The sequence below is a fragment of the Emys orbicularis genome, chromosome 7, assembly GCF_028017835.1.
Source record: "Emys orbicularis isolate rEmyOrb1 chromosome 7, rEmyOrb1.hap1, whole genome shotgun sequence".
Taxonomy (NCBI): Eukaryota; Metazoa; Chordata; order Testudines; family Emydidae; genus Emys; species Emys orbicularis.
The window spans coordinates 101,789,724-101,802,926 of record NC_088689.1 but is presented as its reverse complement, the minus strand read 5'-3'; the positions used below and the strand labels follow the sequence as shown (position 1 = coordinate 101,802,926).

At 63.2% G+C, this 13,203-nt stretch overlaps 1 protein-coding gene across 1 annotated transcript; it reads right to left on the bottom strand.

Annotated features, from left to right (window-relative positions):
• Nucleotides 1-8,794: 8,794 nt before the first annotated feature.
• CD248 (CD248 molecule) lies at nucleotides 8,795-10,993 on the bottom strand. Its single transcript, XM_065408571.1, has one exon. It carries the CDS (start codon nucleotides 10,952-10,954, stop codon nucleotides 8,795-8,797), a length of 2,160 nt encoding a protein of 719 aa, XP_065264643.1. The 5' UTR covers nucleotides 10,955-10,993.
• Between the last annotated feature and the right edge of the window lie 2,210 nt (nucleotides 10,994-13,203).

The following is a 13,203-nucleotide window of genomic DNA, read 5'->3' as shown; positions in this document are numbered from 1 at the left end:
GGGTGAGCTGTTGTGGGACAGGATGGAAGGACTGTCTGGCTCGGGCCTGTAGGGTTTATTGGGCGGGGGAGGGGGGAGAGTCTCCGTTCCTGTTTCTGCTGGATCCCCCCTCCACTGTTTCAGCAAGCTCCTGGCAGCCCGGATGCTGGGTGCCTGTGTGGGAGGAGGAATCATGGGGTTGTGTCAGTGTCGCTGCGGGTCACTCAAGGACAGAGAGGGATGGCTGGAAGCTGCCACCCTGTTCCTTCCTGTCTGTGACCCCCTGCCCACCCCTGAGCTATATTTATCCACTCTGGGAAGAGGTTGCTTGCTTTCCTTTCCTGCTGGGGCCACATTCCCTGGGAACTCAGACCCCAGGGGGCTGGGAATCCAGCCTGGACCACGCTCTCCCTGCTGCTAAGCAGGGTCTGTCCCACACTGCACAGGGCTGAGGGACCAAACCACTGGACTGCAGGAAGGAAACGATGGAGCCTAGTACTTCATAGGAATCAGGACTCCTGGGTTCTATGTCCTGGCTCTGGGAGGGGAGTGGGTCCAGTGGTTAGAGCAGGGGGCTGTGAGTCAGGACTCCTGGGTTCTATGTCCTGGCTCTGGGAGGGGAGTGGGTCCAGTGGTTAAAGCAGGACTCCTGGGTTCCATTCCCTGCTCTGTGATAGACTCTCTTTCACTCCCAGACAGCTCTGAAGAGGTCCATATGGAGGGGAGTCCCAGCTAGTGGCACCCAGTGTGTACTGGGGGGCACTGACACAGCTTGGGTTAGAGGAGGGGAGCTCCAGGCCCAGCAAAGCCTGGCACATGATCCCATTCTTGCTCTCACTGCGCCCCCCCCCCCATGGGCGCTCCAGCTGCTGAGCAAATCCAGATGTTGTTGTGGGTCCAGCCGGCCTGTGTCGGGTGGGGTGGGTGTGAGCAGGGAACGCGTGAGCCCATCACATTCCTGCTGTGATGACTCACTTTCCCTGGGGTGCTGGGGTGTCCTGAACCACCTCTCCCCTTAACACTCCACCCCTCCTAGAGCTGGGTTGGAACCCAGGAGTCCGGGCCGGGTCGGTGCTGGCTCTGTGCAGGAGAGGCAAGGCTGCGAGTGCCCCTCTCAGCCCGTCGGCCTGGTTAGTATGGCAGCGCGTGTGAGTGTGACCAGCTACAGGCACGGAGGGGATGTTTAATGCACTGTTTCCTCTACACACCCGTGCACACACATACACCAACATGTACACAGAGCCGCTCACCGATACGCACTCTCACCCGCACTTGCCTGACCAGCGCACTAGTTGTGGGGCACACGCCATCTCTCTCGCACACCAACCCCGTGAGGGCTGGGAGCAGGTCTCTGGGCTACAATCCCCCAGCCTGGAGGTGCTGGGACAGCTGAGCAGAACCAGGGCTGGGTCACACAAGAACAGGGCGCATTCAAAGGGGACACACACACACACACGCCCAGCCTCCAGGTCTGCCTGGCTCCCAGGGGGAGTTTCCCCCAGGTCTCACCAAGGGCGCAGGAACAATTGGTACAGTGGGGGAGCTGAGAGCCATTGAACCAAACTGTGAACCCTGGGTATGATGGAAACCACTTCCAGCCAGGGGGTGCTGCAGCGCCCCTAGTTCCAGCACCTATGGGTCTCACCTGTAGCCACTCATAGGCCCCCTGGCCCCACCACACCGCCCTGCCCCAGTGGCTCTCCTCTAAGAGGAGGGTAGATTGGAGTCAGCACCCCAAGAGGGAAAAAGCCCCCTTTCCCATTCCCCATCCCCTGGGAGCCAGTCTCCCTCCCCCCCCCAAACACACAAATCCTGGGGTCAGATGGGAGCTGGCACCCCCTGGAGGGGAAAGGCCCCAATGTCCCATGCAAAGCTTGGCCCTGCTCTCCCATCCCATCCTTTGGCTCTTTGCTCAGATACTTTCCTGGTGATGTGCAGGTCCTGGCCTGGCTCCTCCCAGACTGTCAAGCCTCAAATATTCCCCACTCCACCCCCTGACCCGGAGATAGACAAGGGGGGACTTCCCCAGGGACTCCTTCTTCCTCCGACCACCACAGCTGCATCCCTCCCCCAGAGAAGGGACGGAGACAGGACAGAGGCAGGGCTGGGCTGCAGGGCTGGAGTGAGGGGCAGTGCCAGGGAGGCTGGGAGTCAGGGCTCCTGGGTTCTATTCCAGCTCGGTTGGGCGACCCCCTGTGAGCAGCGTGTGGGCAGTGCGGGGGTGGGGCGAGCTGTTGGGGGACAGGATGGATGCGCAGCTGCTGGGCTCTGGGGCAGCAGTGGGGGCACGGTGCCACATGGCACTCGTGCCCCCCTCTGGCTGCTGATGGCTCCACCAGGCGCCGGAGCAGGTCCCATAGGGCTGAGACAGGAAATGGGTTTAGCAGGGAATGGGCCTTGCTCCTTGCAGAGCCAGCGCTTTCTCCTGAGCAGGGGCTCGACCCCCAGCTCTGATGGTGCCCCTCAGCCCCAACCGCCAGCCCCCTGTTATCCCAGCCCTGGGCTCCCCCACAGCTCTGCTGCCCCTCAGATATCCCACCATGACACGCTCCTGAGAGACCCTACAAAAACAAAGCCTGACAGAGGGCTACTGAAAGCGTCCTTAGCTCTGAGCCGAGGGGGTTAAACGCAGTTGAACAGGACGGTACAAAGTGGGAGCTGGCAGCGTGCCCAGCCCTTCCCAGCCTCACTTTGCGCTTCTCTTCCCCACTGTCAGCCCCCATCTCCCCTCCACACACACTGTCACCTCCCCCAGTACCCACTGCACCCTCCCTCCCCCTTAACTGGTCATTTGCAGTCCCTATGATGGGACGGGGGCTGGATACTCATTAATCCCCCTCACCCTAACGCCTGCTCCTGCCCCACCAGCGATCCTGTCACTGAGCCATGGCTGAGCCACAAGATAGCCCCTCCCTGAACCAGAGGGAACCCAGGAGTCCTGGCTCTCAGTCCTCCCTCTCTAACGCTCAAGACCCCACTCCCCTCCCAGAGATGGGGATAAGGGAGGGGAGAGTAGAGCTGGGGTCGCTCAGCTTCCCTTTTGTTGTGTCCAGGGCCCATTTTCACACTCACTCCCACATGCCCTCACAGGCCTGAACCAGCCCCTGATTCCCTCCCACACCGCCTGCATCCCTCCTACCGCCACAGCCCCCCACTGGCTAGCCAAACTCTGACCGGTTGCATGTCCCTCGCACACCCAGCTGGGTGCACACCCACACTTGTGCACATGCACTAACCCCCTGCACACTCAAATGGCACTGACACACACACACAGACACTCCCCTGCACCTGGCTGTGCACACTCACACTGCACTGACACACACACAGACACTCCCCCACACCTGGCTGTGCACACTCACACTGCACTGACACACACACACACTCCCCCACACCTGGCTGTGCACACTCACACCGAACCAGCCTGCTTTTCCCATCAGGCTCACACACAGAACCAGCACACACCCCCTATGAACTCACAAACACACACACACCCTGCATGCTTCCCTGGCAGTGGGGCTGAGCTGGGACAAGAGTGATGGGCACAGCAAGGGCTCCTGTACCTCCATACTCAGACAGACCCTGGGGTCCCCCTCCCCCAGCTGTGCTGATGACCCTCAATCCCAACCCACAGCCCCCTGCTATCCCCACTCTGGGATCCTGTAAAATGAGCCTGTGCCTCCCCCATATCTCCGCTCGGTGGGGGAGGTGGCAGGAAGCTTGGGCGGGGAGAGGGGGCTGTAGCTCCAGCCAAAACAAACAGACTGCCTGGGCTGCTCCTCTGCAGAAGCCTGAGGCCTGGGCCTGGCTGATTTCCAGGGACCGTCCACCCTGCGGCACAGGGATGGGCCAGGCTACCCTACCTGGGTCTCTGCCTCAGGTGGGCAGCTCAGGGCTCGGGTAGCAGGGGGCTGTGGGTCAGGAGTGAGGGGCACTGGCAGAGCTGGGGGGCTGGACTGCGATAGCCGGGGGCTGTGGGTCGGGATTGAGGGGCACCTGCCGAGCTGGGGGGGGGGGGGAGCCCAGGGCTGGGATAGGAGGGGGCTGAAGGTCAGGAGTGAGGGGCATTGGCAGAGCTGGGGGGGTGTTCCCCAGTTCCTCTGTGCCTCGTTCTGGCTCCCGCTGCTGAGCCATGGCTGGGACTCACTGGGTGGTCCCGGCACTTCCTTTCCCAGCTCCCCTTCAGCTCTGCCCCCTGCCCGACCTGGATCTCTGCTCCCCACCCCCACTGCTGGGATAGGCCTCAGGCTTCTGCAGAGGAGCAGCCCAGGCAGTCTGTGGGTCCATGCAGTGGGGGAAGGGTATGGGGTGGGCTGCAGGCTGGCTTATTGCACCCCACGGCCAGGGGTCACGAGTGACTTGGGGGGAGCCAGGACACATGTTCAGAACGAGTCCTTAGGGGCCACATGGGTCCTCAGGCTTCTGCACGTGTGTGAGATCCCTGCATGGGCGCACTCACGGCCCTGCTCCACCTGATATGCCCACTTGCCCACACGGGCGTCCGCCAGGCCCCTCGTGCTCATGACGCACCCGCCTGCACAGGCATCCACCCAGCCCCTCGTGCACATGACACACCCACCCACCCCGCCCTCACAGGTGTCCGCCCAGCCCCTCGTGCTCACGACGCACCCGCCCGCACGGGCATCCACCCGGCCCCTTGTGCTCACGACACACCCACTCGCACGGGCGTCCGCCCGGTCCCTCGTGCACATGACGCACCCACTCTCACGGGTGTCCGCCCGGCCCCTCGTGCACATGATGCACCCGCCCCCCCCGCCCTCACAGGCGTCTGCCCAGCCCCTCGTGCTCACGACACACCCGCTCGCACGGGCATCTGCCCGGCCCCTTGTGCTCACGACACACCCGTCCGCATGGGCGTCCGCCTGGCCCCTTGTGCTCACGACGCACCCACCCACACGGGTGTCTGCCCGGCCCCTCCTGCACACGATGCACCCACCTGCACGGGCGTCTGGCCGGCCCCTTGTGCACACGACGCACCCGCCCCTCCGCCTGCACGGGCGTCCGCCTGGCCCCTCGTGCTCACGACGTGCCCACACGGGCGTCAGCTTGGTCCCTTGTGTTCCGATGAGGCCATCCACCCGCACAAGTGTCTGCCTGGCCGCCGGGCAAGCGTCTCCCCACCACGGTGAACAGGGACAGAACTCCTTTAAACCCCCCGCTGGTGAAGGACACCCCATCCCCCAAGAGCAGAGCACCGGTATGGGTCACTCTCTGCAAGTGCTTGGGGGGGACACTGAGGGCCTCTATGGGGGAAAGATTTGGGGTCACCACAGGGGGGATGACAAGGATTAGGGGCAGTGGGCTGTGGGGAACTGGGGGGAGTATGGGGAGCTGGGATGAGGGATTATAAGGAGCCATAGGAGGGGTATCAAGGAATGGGGGCCTGTCCTGAAGGAGGGCAGTGCTGTGGGGGTGGCCTTGCCATGGGGGGCCATGGTGTTGGAGGGTGGGAGGGCCCTGGGGGCAGGTATTGGGGCTGTGCTGGGTGAATGGTGGGGGTGGAGTGGGGGTGTCATGGTTGATGGGGGAGGCAGGGGACTGTAGGAGTGGATAGCAGAGCTGTGCCAGGTCAGTGGGGGGGGGGGGGGCTGTACTGTGGGGGAGGCCAGGAGGGGTCTTTGGGACAATGGGGGGCCATGCTACAGGGGGTGAGGGGAGCCAGGCCATGGAGGGGTCCCTGTCCCAACCACACAGCCCCATCTGCTCTTCATTAGGCCCCACAGAGCCGGGATTCTTCTGGCTTCTCCACCCGTCTGGCTCTAATTAACCCTTCTCAACACTCCCCCCCTCTCCCCGGCACATTCCTGTCCATCTTGGGGGGGGGGGGGGACACAGGGAACTGGGGGAAAGGGGGTGAGGGGACAGTATGTTGGGGTTCAACCTGCCTGCCCCCAAATACACCCCCCATAAACATGCAGAGTCAGCCCTGCCCCCACCCACAACTCTGCCTCTGCCAGTGCCCCCTAGTCCTGACCCACAGCCCCCTGCTATCCCAGGCCTGGGTCTATCCCACATGCAGGCTGTGTCAGGAGGGGATACGTGTGGGGGCGCCATGTTGTCAGCACCTGAAGGCTGCAAACCCCCTTAGCTGACCATAGCTGGGGGATGCCGGCTTCCCCCAGCAGGGCCCAGGGTCTATGCAGCTTCCTGATCCAGCCAGCAGGGGGCAGGGCGAGCACACACTTACACTAACACTTGCACAGACACACAATGCGCACACACACCGCCTAGCCTGCTCACTGTCGCATTTATAGCCTTTGCTCAGCCCTGATCCAGGAAAATCCATGGGGGGACCATCGGCGGGGGGGGGGGAGGGTGTGTGAGCACATGCACATCTCGGGGGTGAGGGTGTTCACCTTGGTGTGGGTGCGTGTCAGTGTGCATGTGTGCTTGCACCAGTATGTGTCTCGAGGGGGGAATGCATGTGTCTCTGTGTGTGGTCACACTGGTGTGTGTGCATGTTTGTATGTGCATGTCTGTCTGTGTGTGCACGCTCGCACCAGCGTGTGCGCACATGTGTCTCCAGGGTGGGGTGCACGTGTCTCTGGGTGTGTGCCGGCGCGTGTCTCTGGGTGGGTGAATGCATGTTGGTATATTGCACGTGAGCGTGTCTCGGGGTGTATGTGTGTCAGTGCGCGTTAATGTCTCTGGGTGTCCGTGTGTCTTGGCACGTGGGGGAGCTGGAGTTCAATTGGGCACAGACATTGGGAAACTCAATCAGTTGAAGGAGCCAAAATCTCCTTCCCTTCCCCCCTGCCCCCTTCCTCTCCCGGCCCCCCCATGGCTCCCAGCACCCCTCCCATTCCGCCCCCCCCAAGGTGCCTGGGGGCCGTTGTTTGCCAAGTGTTTGCGTCAGGCCAGAGTCTGTTTCCAGTTTGTGCTAACAGGCCGGGCGGCTCTGGGGCAGGGAGCCCAGGAAACCTTCCCCCATCCGGCTGGGGTGGGGGGCTCCCTGGGCCCCCGCAGTATTAACCCTTCACTGCATGGTGGGCTGGGGGTGAGGAAGCCCAGGCCTGGGATAGCAGAGGGCTGTGGGTCAGGACTGGCAGAGAGGGAGGGGGCAGCCCAGGGCTGGGATAACAGGGCGTATTTCCCTGCGTAAGAAGCTGTAGAACATTTAATCCATAGCCAGACTCAGTTTAAAATATTTACTAATGGTTTGTACACATTGTATACAGAGAAATCACTTCCCTGCCTCTGAGATGCAGCCACCTCTGGGGTGGCGCATGGGGGCTGTTTACGCAGGGATTCCTCACCTGGCACTGAGATGAAGCCACTGCTGGGGCTGAGCATGGGGTAGGGATCCCTCACCCAGCGCAGAGATGCAGCCACCTCTGGAGTGAGGCACAGCAACTGGGTAACTGCTCATTGCAGGATCGTTTACGGCAGGAAGTGAGCCTCTATCTCTTCTCACAGCCTCCTGGAGGTCTCCCATCCACAGACCTGCCCCCACTTAGTGTAAAAGCTGAAGACAGCCCAGCTTACAACAGGACAGGGGGGTGGGATGTTCCTGGCTTTAGTGAAGGGTTAAGTGGGGGAGCCATGTCCCAGCCCACCCCAGTGGGACACAGACTCTGGGGGACCATCGCTCGCTTGGTGGGAAAGGCCCCAGGGGAGAGGGGAGTTGGTACAGGGAGCTTCCTGCCACCAGGAGCTTTAATTACAGAGGCAACAGCAGACACAAACATCCCTGCCTGCTCCCAGGGAGACCCATGAGTAGTGGCCTCCCCCCAACTCTAACCCATCAGCCCCCACTCCCCTCCCAGGGCTGGGATCGTCCTGGATGGCCAGGGGGCTGAGTGTGGGGCTCAGTAGCTTATGACCCCCACAGATTTCTCACACAATGCCAATTCCAAGGTTTCCATCATGGAGTCAGGGGTTGACTCCCTCCCTCTCAGTAAAACTGTTTGGGAATAGAACCCAGGAGTCCTGACTCCCAGCCCCCCACCCCAGTAAAGCTGTCCAGCTGCAGGCAGTGCGGGCTCCACCCCTTTATTGTGAGAGCAACACACGTTAAGAATGGAACAGCATCTGGGGGCCCCCTGAACATCCACGCCCCCAGAGGCCCCCCACATTATCTCCCCAAGACCTCCCACAACCCCCATTCTGAGCCCCCCATGACTCCCCCCTTCCCCTAGCTCCAGGCCCCCACTTCCCTCCCCTCTTGGCTCCCTGACCCCTAGTTCCAGAGGTCCCTCAAGTCCTGCGGGCACTTCTCCATCCCTGTCAGTTTCTCAAAGCTTTTCTGGGGTGGGGGTAGCAGTGGGTCCCATCAGAGGTTCCCCACAATCAGAGCAGTGGGGGTGGCTCCTGTGTCCATTTAGCAGAAGTCCAAGGAGCAAGATAAGGAGGAACCCAGCCCTGGAGATGGGGGGGGGGGGCGTGTCCCAGGCAGGGTGCAGGGGATCCATGTCTCTGCCCTGGATCGTGGGGCCCAGTCCTAGTCCTAGTGCCAGCCCTCGGGTGAGGGTGATTCCATCTCCGGGACAGCCACTGCGCAATTCCAGGGGACCAGCTGATGGAGGCAGGACAGTTGTGGGGGGACCATGCTCCAGGTGGGGAGTTGGGAAATAAATGGGGGTCCATGTTCCAGCCAGGGGGCAGGGTGGCTGCAGGGCCCTTGCTCCAGCCAGGGCGTCGGCCTCCATGTCCCAGCCAGGGGCTATGGGGTGGCTCCAGGGTCTCAGCTGGGGAGGGGTGCAGGCCAGTCCTGGCATCCCAGCCAGGGGGTCTCATCTCCCAGCTGAGGTGGGGGGGGGGGCGTCCTGGTCCCTTTGTGTTCTGGGCCCCCACAGTCTCAGACGCTGGTCCGGCAGGTGGTCAGGTGGGCCCCTGCAGGGGGGTGGGAGGGCCCCTTGCCCCCCGCACTGGTGACCCAGCGGTAGCACTGTGTGACGCTGCGGCTCTTGGCCCTGGCACCACAGCGGGTGCAGTACACGATGCCCAACGCCACCATGATCACCAGGAAGACGCAGAGGGGCACCAGCAGTGCCACCAGCAGCCACCGGTCATCCCGCTTCCTCCATGCCCGCTCCCCACCTGGAGAGGTGCTGGGGTCCTCCGAAGGGGGCAGCGGAGCCCTGGCCCTGTCTGCTGAAGGGTCCCCCTCCCCCCCGCTGTAGGGTGAGGCAGGAGCACCAGGGGACCTTGGAGATTTGGAGCTTGGGGGGCTGGTGCTGGGGGTTAGGGGGCCAATTGTGGGAGTGATAGCGGGGCTGGTGTGGGGAACTGGGGGGCCATTGGTGGGCTCTGGGGTGGCAGTGGATGTGGGAGGGATCAGGGTGGTGGTACTGGGGATTGGGGGGCCAGTAGTGGGGTCTGGGGGACCAGTGGTTGTGGAAGGGATTGGGGGGCTGGTGGTGGGGTCTGGGGGACCAGTGGTTGTGGAAGGGATTGGGGGGCTGGTGGTGGAGGGGCGAGGGGCTGAGTGGCCAGTGCTGGGGTGTGGGGCTGCAGGAGAGAGATCAGGGGGGGAAGCAGTGGGGTCGGGGAACTCCTGGGTCAGGCTGAAAGACTCGTCCGTCCCCAAAACCTGCAGCACCTCTGCTCCCCACTCCTGCTGGTTCCTGAAGTGTGGGTAGAAGGTCTGCTGCCTGGTGGCCAGCGCAGGGGGCTCTGCCAGGGGGGCACAGCTGATGCGGTCAGCCTCCAGCTCGTAGCCCTCGGTGCAGTAGCACTCAAAGCCGCCCACGTAGTTGACGCACATCTGCTGGCAGACGCCGGGGATCTGGCACTCGTCGTTGTCGACACAGTGCTGCGGCGCCTCCTCGGCCGGGCTGAAGCCCAGGTGGCACAGGCACAGGTAGGAGCCCTCGGTGTTCTCGCACTGGTGCTCGCACGGGGCGGTGTTGCATTCATCCAGGTCGGCGCAGCCTCCGGCCCCGTCGTCCTCGTAGCCCAGCTGGCAGCGGCACTGGAAGCCGCCAGGGAAGTTGTCACACAGCTGCTCGCACGGGCCCGTGGCACACTCATCTGTGTCCTCGCACGTGTGCCCGTCACTGGCCAGCGTATAGCCCACGGGGCACAAGCACCGGTACCCTCCGTCCTCTCCTGGCACGCACTGAAACTGGCAGGGGTGGTTCTGGCAGCCATCGGCTGGGGCGCAGGAGCGCCCGTCGGGCAGTAAGGCGTGGCCGGCGTGGCACTCGCAGGAGTAGCTGGGACCCTCGTCCACGCACAGCTGCTGGCAGCCCCCATTGTCACCCTCACACCAGTCCCCCGGCTCCTCCCCGCACAGGGGCTCCTCCTTGGACCAGCCCACGGAGCCGTCGTCCCGCTGCATGCACAACACCGAGACAGGGGCTGCGCCGCCACAGGCCACGGACGCCACCGTGCCGAAGGGGATGTGGCTCAGGGTGCTGCTGACCTGGCCGAAGGGCGTTGTGTAGCTCACGGGCCCCGTCTCCTCCGTGGCCAGTCCGTGGCACATGCCGGCAAAGCCGAAGCGGCACAAGAAGCCGTCCACGGGTAGGGTGCACGAACCCTCCAGCCACTGGAAATTCTCCTGCGTGGCCGGGCCATAGCTCAGCACCACGCAGCGCGAGGCCGAGCAAGCGGTGCCCCCGGCCGGCTCGGCCTGCGCCCAGTTGGTGTAGAGCGTGTCTTGGTCACCGGTGGTCCAGGTGAAACCACGCAGTGGGCGCTGGGGGAAGCACTGGCGTGGCTGGCGCTGCAGCCCGATCCAGAAGAGCCGCCGCTGCCCTGTACCCGGGCCCGTGGCCTGCAGCAGCTCCGCCACCTGGGCGGCCTCCTCATGGCGCTTGAGCGTGGCCAGGTTCCCGCCACGCTCTCGGCAGCTCCGCCAGGACTCCAGGAAGCTGCGGCGTTGGAAGAAGACAACGTAGCAGCCCTCAGGACCACAGGCAGCCTCGGGCCCCGGCCAGGCAGCCTCAGGCCCTGGCCAGGCGCCCCGCGCCGGCCCCACCAGCCCAGTGAGGAGCAGCCAGAGACGCAGCATCGTCCTGGCGCCCACGGCTGCCTGCTCGGCTCTGCGCCTCTGCACGGAGCCCCTGCCCTTCTCTTCCCCTCGGCAGGGAGGGGCAGGATGGGACAGTGCCCGCCCCTGCCCTTGTAAGGCAGAGAATTGGTCCCAGGCCCAGGAAGAGGGGGAGACAAGCTGGGAGGGGCAGCTGGGGGGATCCTGGATGGCCTGACCCAGAGGATGGAGGCAGGGTATGTGTGTGTGAGACCTTCCCTTGTGTGCAGCTGGATGAGAAATGCAGATCCCACTCCGCTCTGAGAACTGGGATAGATCCCCGGAGTCCTGGCTCCCAGCCCCCCTGCTCTAACCACTAGACATACCACTCCCCTCCTAGGGGTAGGGATAGATCCCGGAGTCCTGTCTCCCAGCCCCCCTGCTCTAACCACTAGACATACCACTCCTCTCCTAGGGCTGGGGCTAGAACCCAGGAGTCCAGACTCCCCGCCCCACCACCCTGCCTTCCTCTAGTAGTTGCTGAAAGGGACAGACAGTGAATCTGCAGAGAATGGGTGTGTAGTGACCATATGCTGTGGCTCACACTGACACACACATACAAAGACACATGCATATGCACACAACACTCACACACACTCTGCATACACTGCTACATCCCCCCCGCCCGCCCCAGTCCCAGACCTAGTTCAGCCCTTTGTTCCAGAAACCTGGAGGCTGGAACACTGGGCTGGAATTTGGCTCCTCACTCCCCCCGCCCCCATGCCCGGCTGGGAGCAGGGAGAGGCTCAGCGTGAGTTTCCTCCCCGCCATCCTCTCCAGGCCCTCATGCTGCTCAGGGCGATTCCCACGGGGAGCTGAGACCCTCAACAGGGAGCTGGTCCCAGATTGGGGGAAGTCAGTGTGCACGTGGGTGTGCATGCACAGGAGCGTGAGTGCATACAAAGGTGCGCATTGCATGGGCGAGAGTGGGAGCGTGGGGGGTGGGGACATAGAGGGACCAGAATTGTTCCTAGCCCTCACTTTCCCACACGTGTGAGTACCCCCATGTGCAGCTTAGTTTGACATGCATGTACATGTGCACACCCATGTGCACACTTGTGTGTGCATGCTGTGCACACACACACCAAAGCTCTCCTGTGCAAGCTCAGTTTCTTGTACCTTCTCACTTTCCCATGAAAGCATACCCCTGTGTGTACACACCCTCCCGTGCATGCATTTTCCTGTGCATGTGCATACATACCCTCCTGTTCATGCACGTGTTCCTTACTTCGTCATACACACACTGGTGTGACCATCGTCCCATTGCACACCTGCACATATGCATACATCCTCCCATGCCACCACACACCCATGCCATCACATTGTCTTCGCTGCTCCCACACTCACAAATGTGTGTGCCATGCATGTGCATGCACACCTGAGCATTTGCACATGTGCACTCACTTGTGGGCACAACCCTGGGCATTTGCACACGTGCTTTTCCACGCACTCCTACCTGCTCACCCTGTCTGCTAAGCCAACTGGCAGTCCCTAGGGGGCTCCATTCCTGGGGAGGCCGAGGCCGAGGCCAGCAGCACAGGTTCGCGAGGCTCTGGAACTCCCCCCAAGGCCAGGCGAGGGGAGACAGGGAAGGGTCGGAGCTCTGCAATCCAGTAATCCCGGGCTGCAGCCCCGACTAGGGGCAGGGATCCCAGCTGTCTCTGCTGTGAACCAGGTGTGCGTGTGTGTGTCAGGGGGTCGTGGTGTGCATCTCTGCACGGGGGGCTGTGTGTGTTTGGCGGGCTTTGTGGCGGGTGTGTGTGGTGCATCTCCGGGGGGTTGGGTGTTTCGGTGTGTGTGGTGTGAGCCGAGCAGGGGAGGGTACAGTGGGCCCAGCCGCGGGGGCTGCAGGTCGGATGGAGCCGCAGCGCGGAAATGCATGGAATTCCTTGTGTGTGGGAACCAGGAGGGGGGGGCGGGCGTGGGACGCGGGGCCTTTCCCCGCTAGGGGGCGCCAGCTCTGCTCCCCTCCAGCCCTAGCTGGGGGGAATGGCTGGCTCAGGGAGGTGGGGGGTGGGACACAGCCCCTCCCCCCGCCCCGGCACACCGGCTCCGATCCAGCGCCCGTTCAGGGCCCGCCGAGAGGTGAGTTTGCTGGGTCTCAGCCGCCCTGGTCCCTGTTGGGGCAGGAGCCCCCGCCCCATAGGTAGTAACCACACCCCGTGCTAGCGGCCCCACGGGGGCTGGGGGGGGGGGCATCCCAGGCAGACGCTATGGGAGCTCTCCCGCCC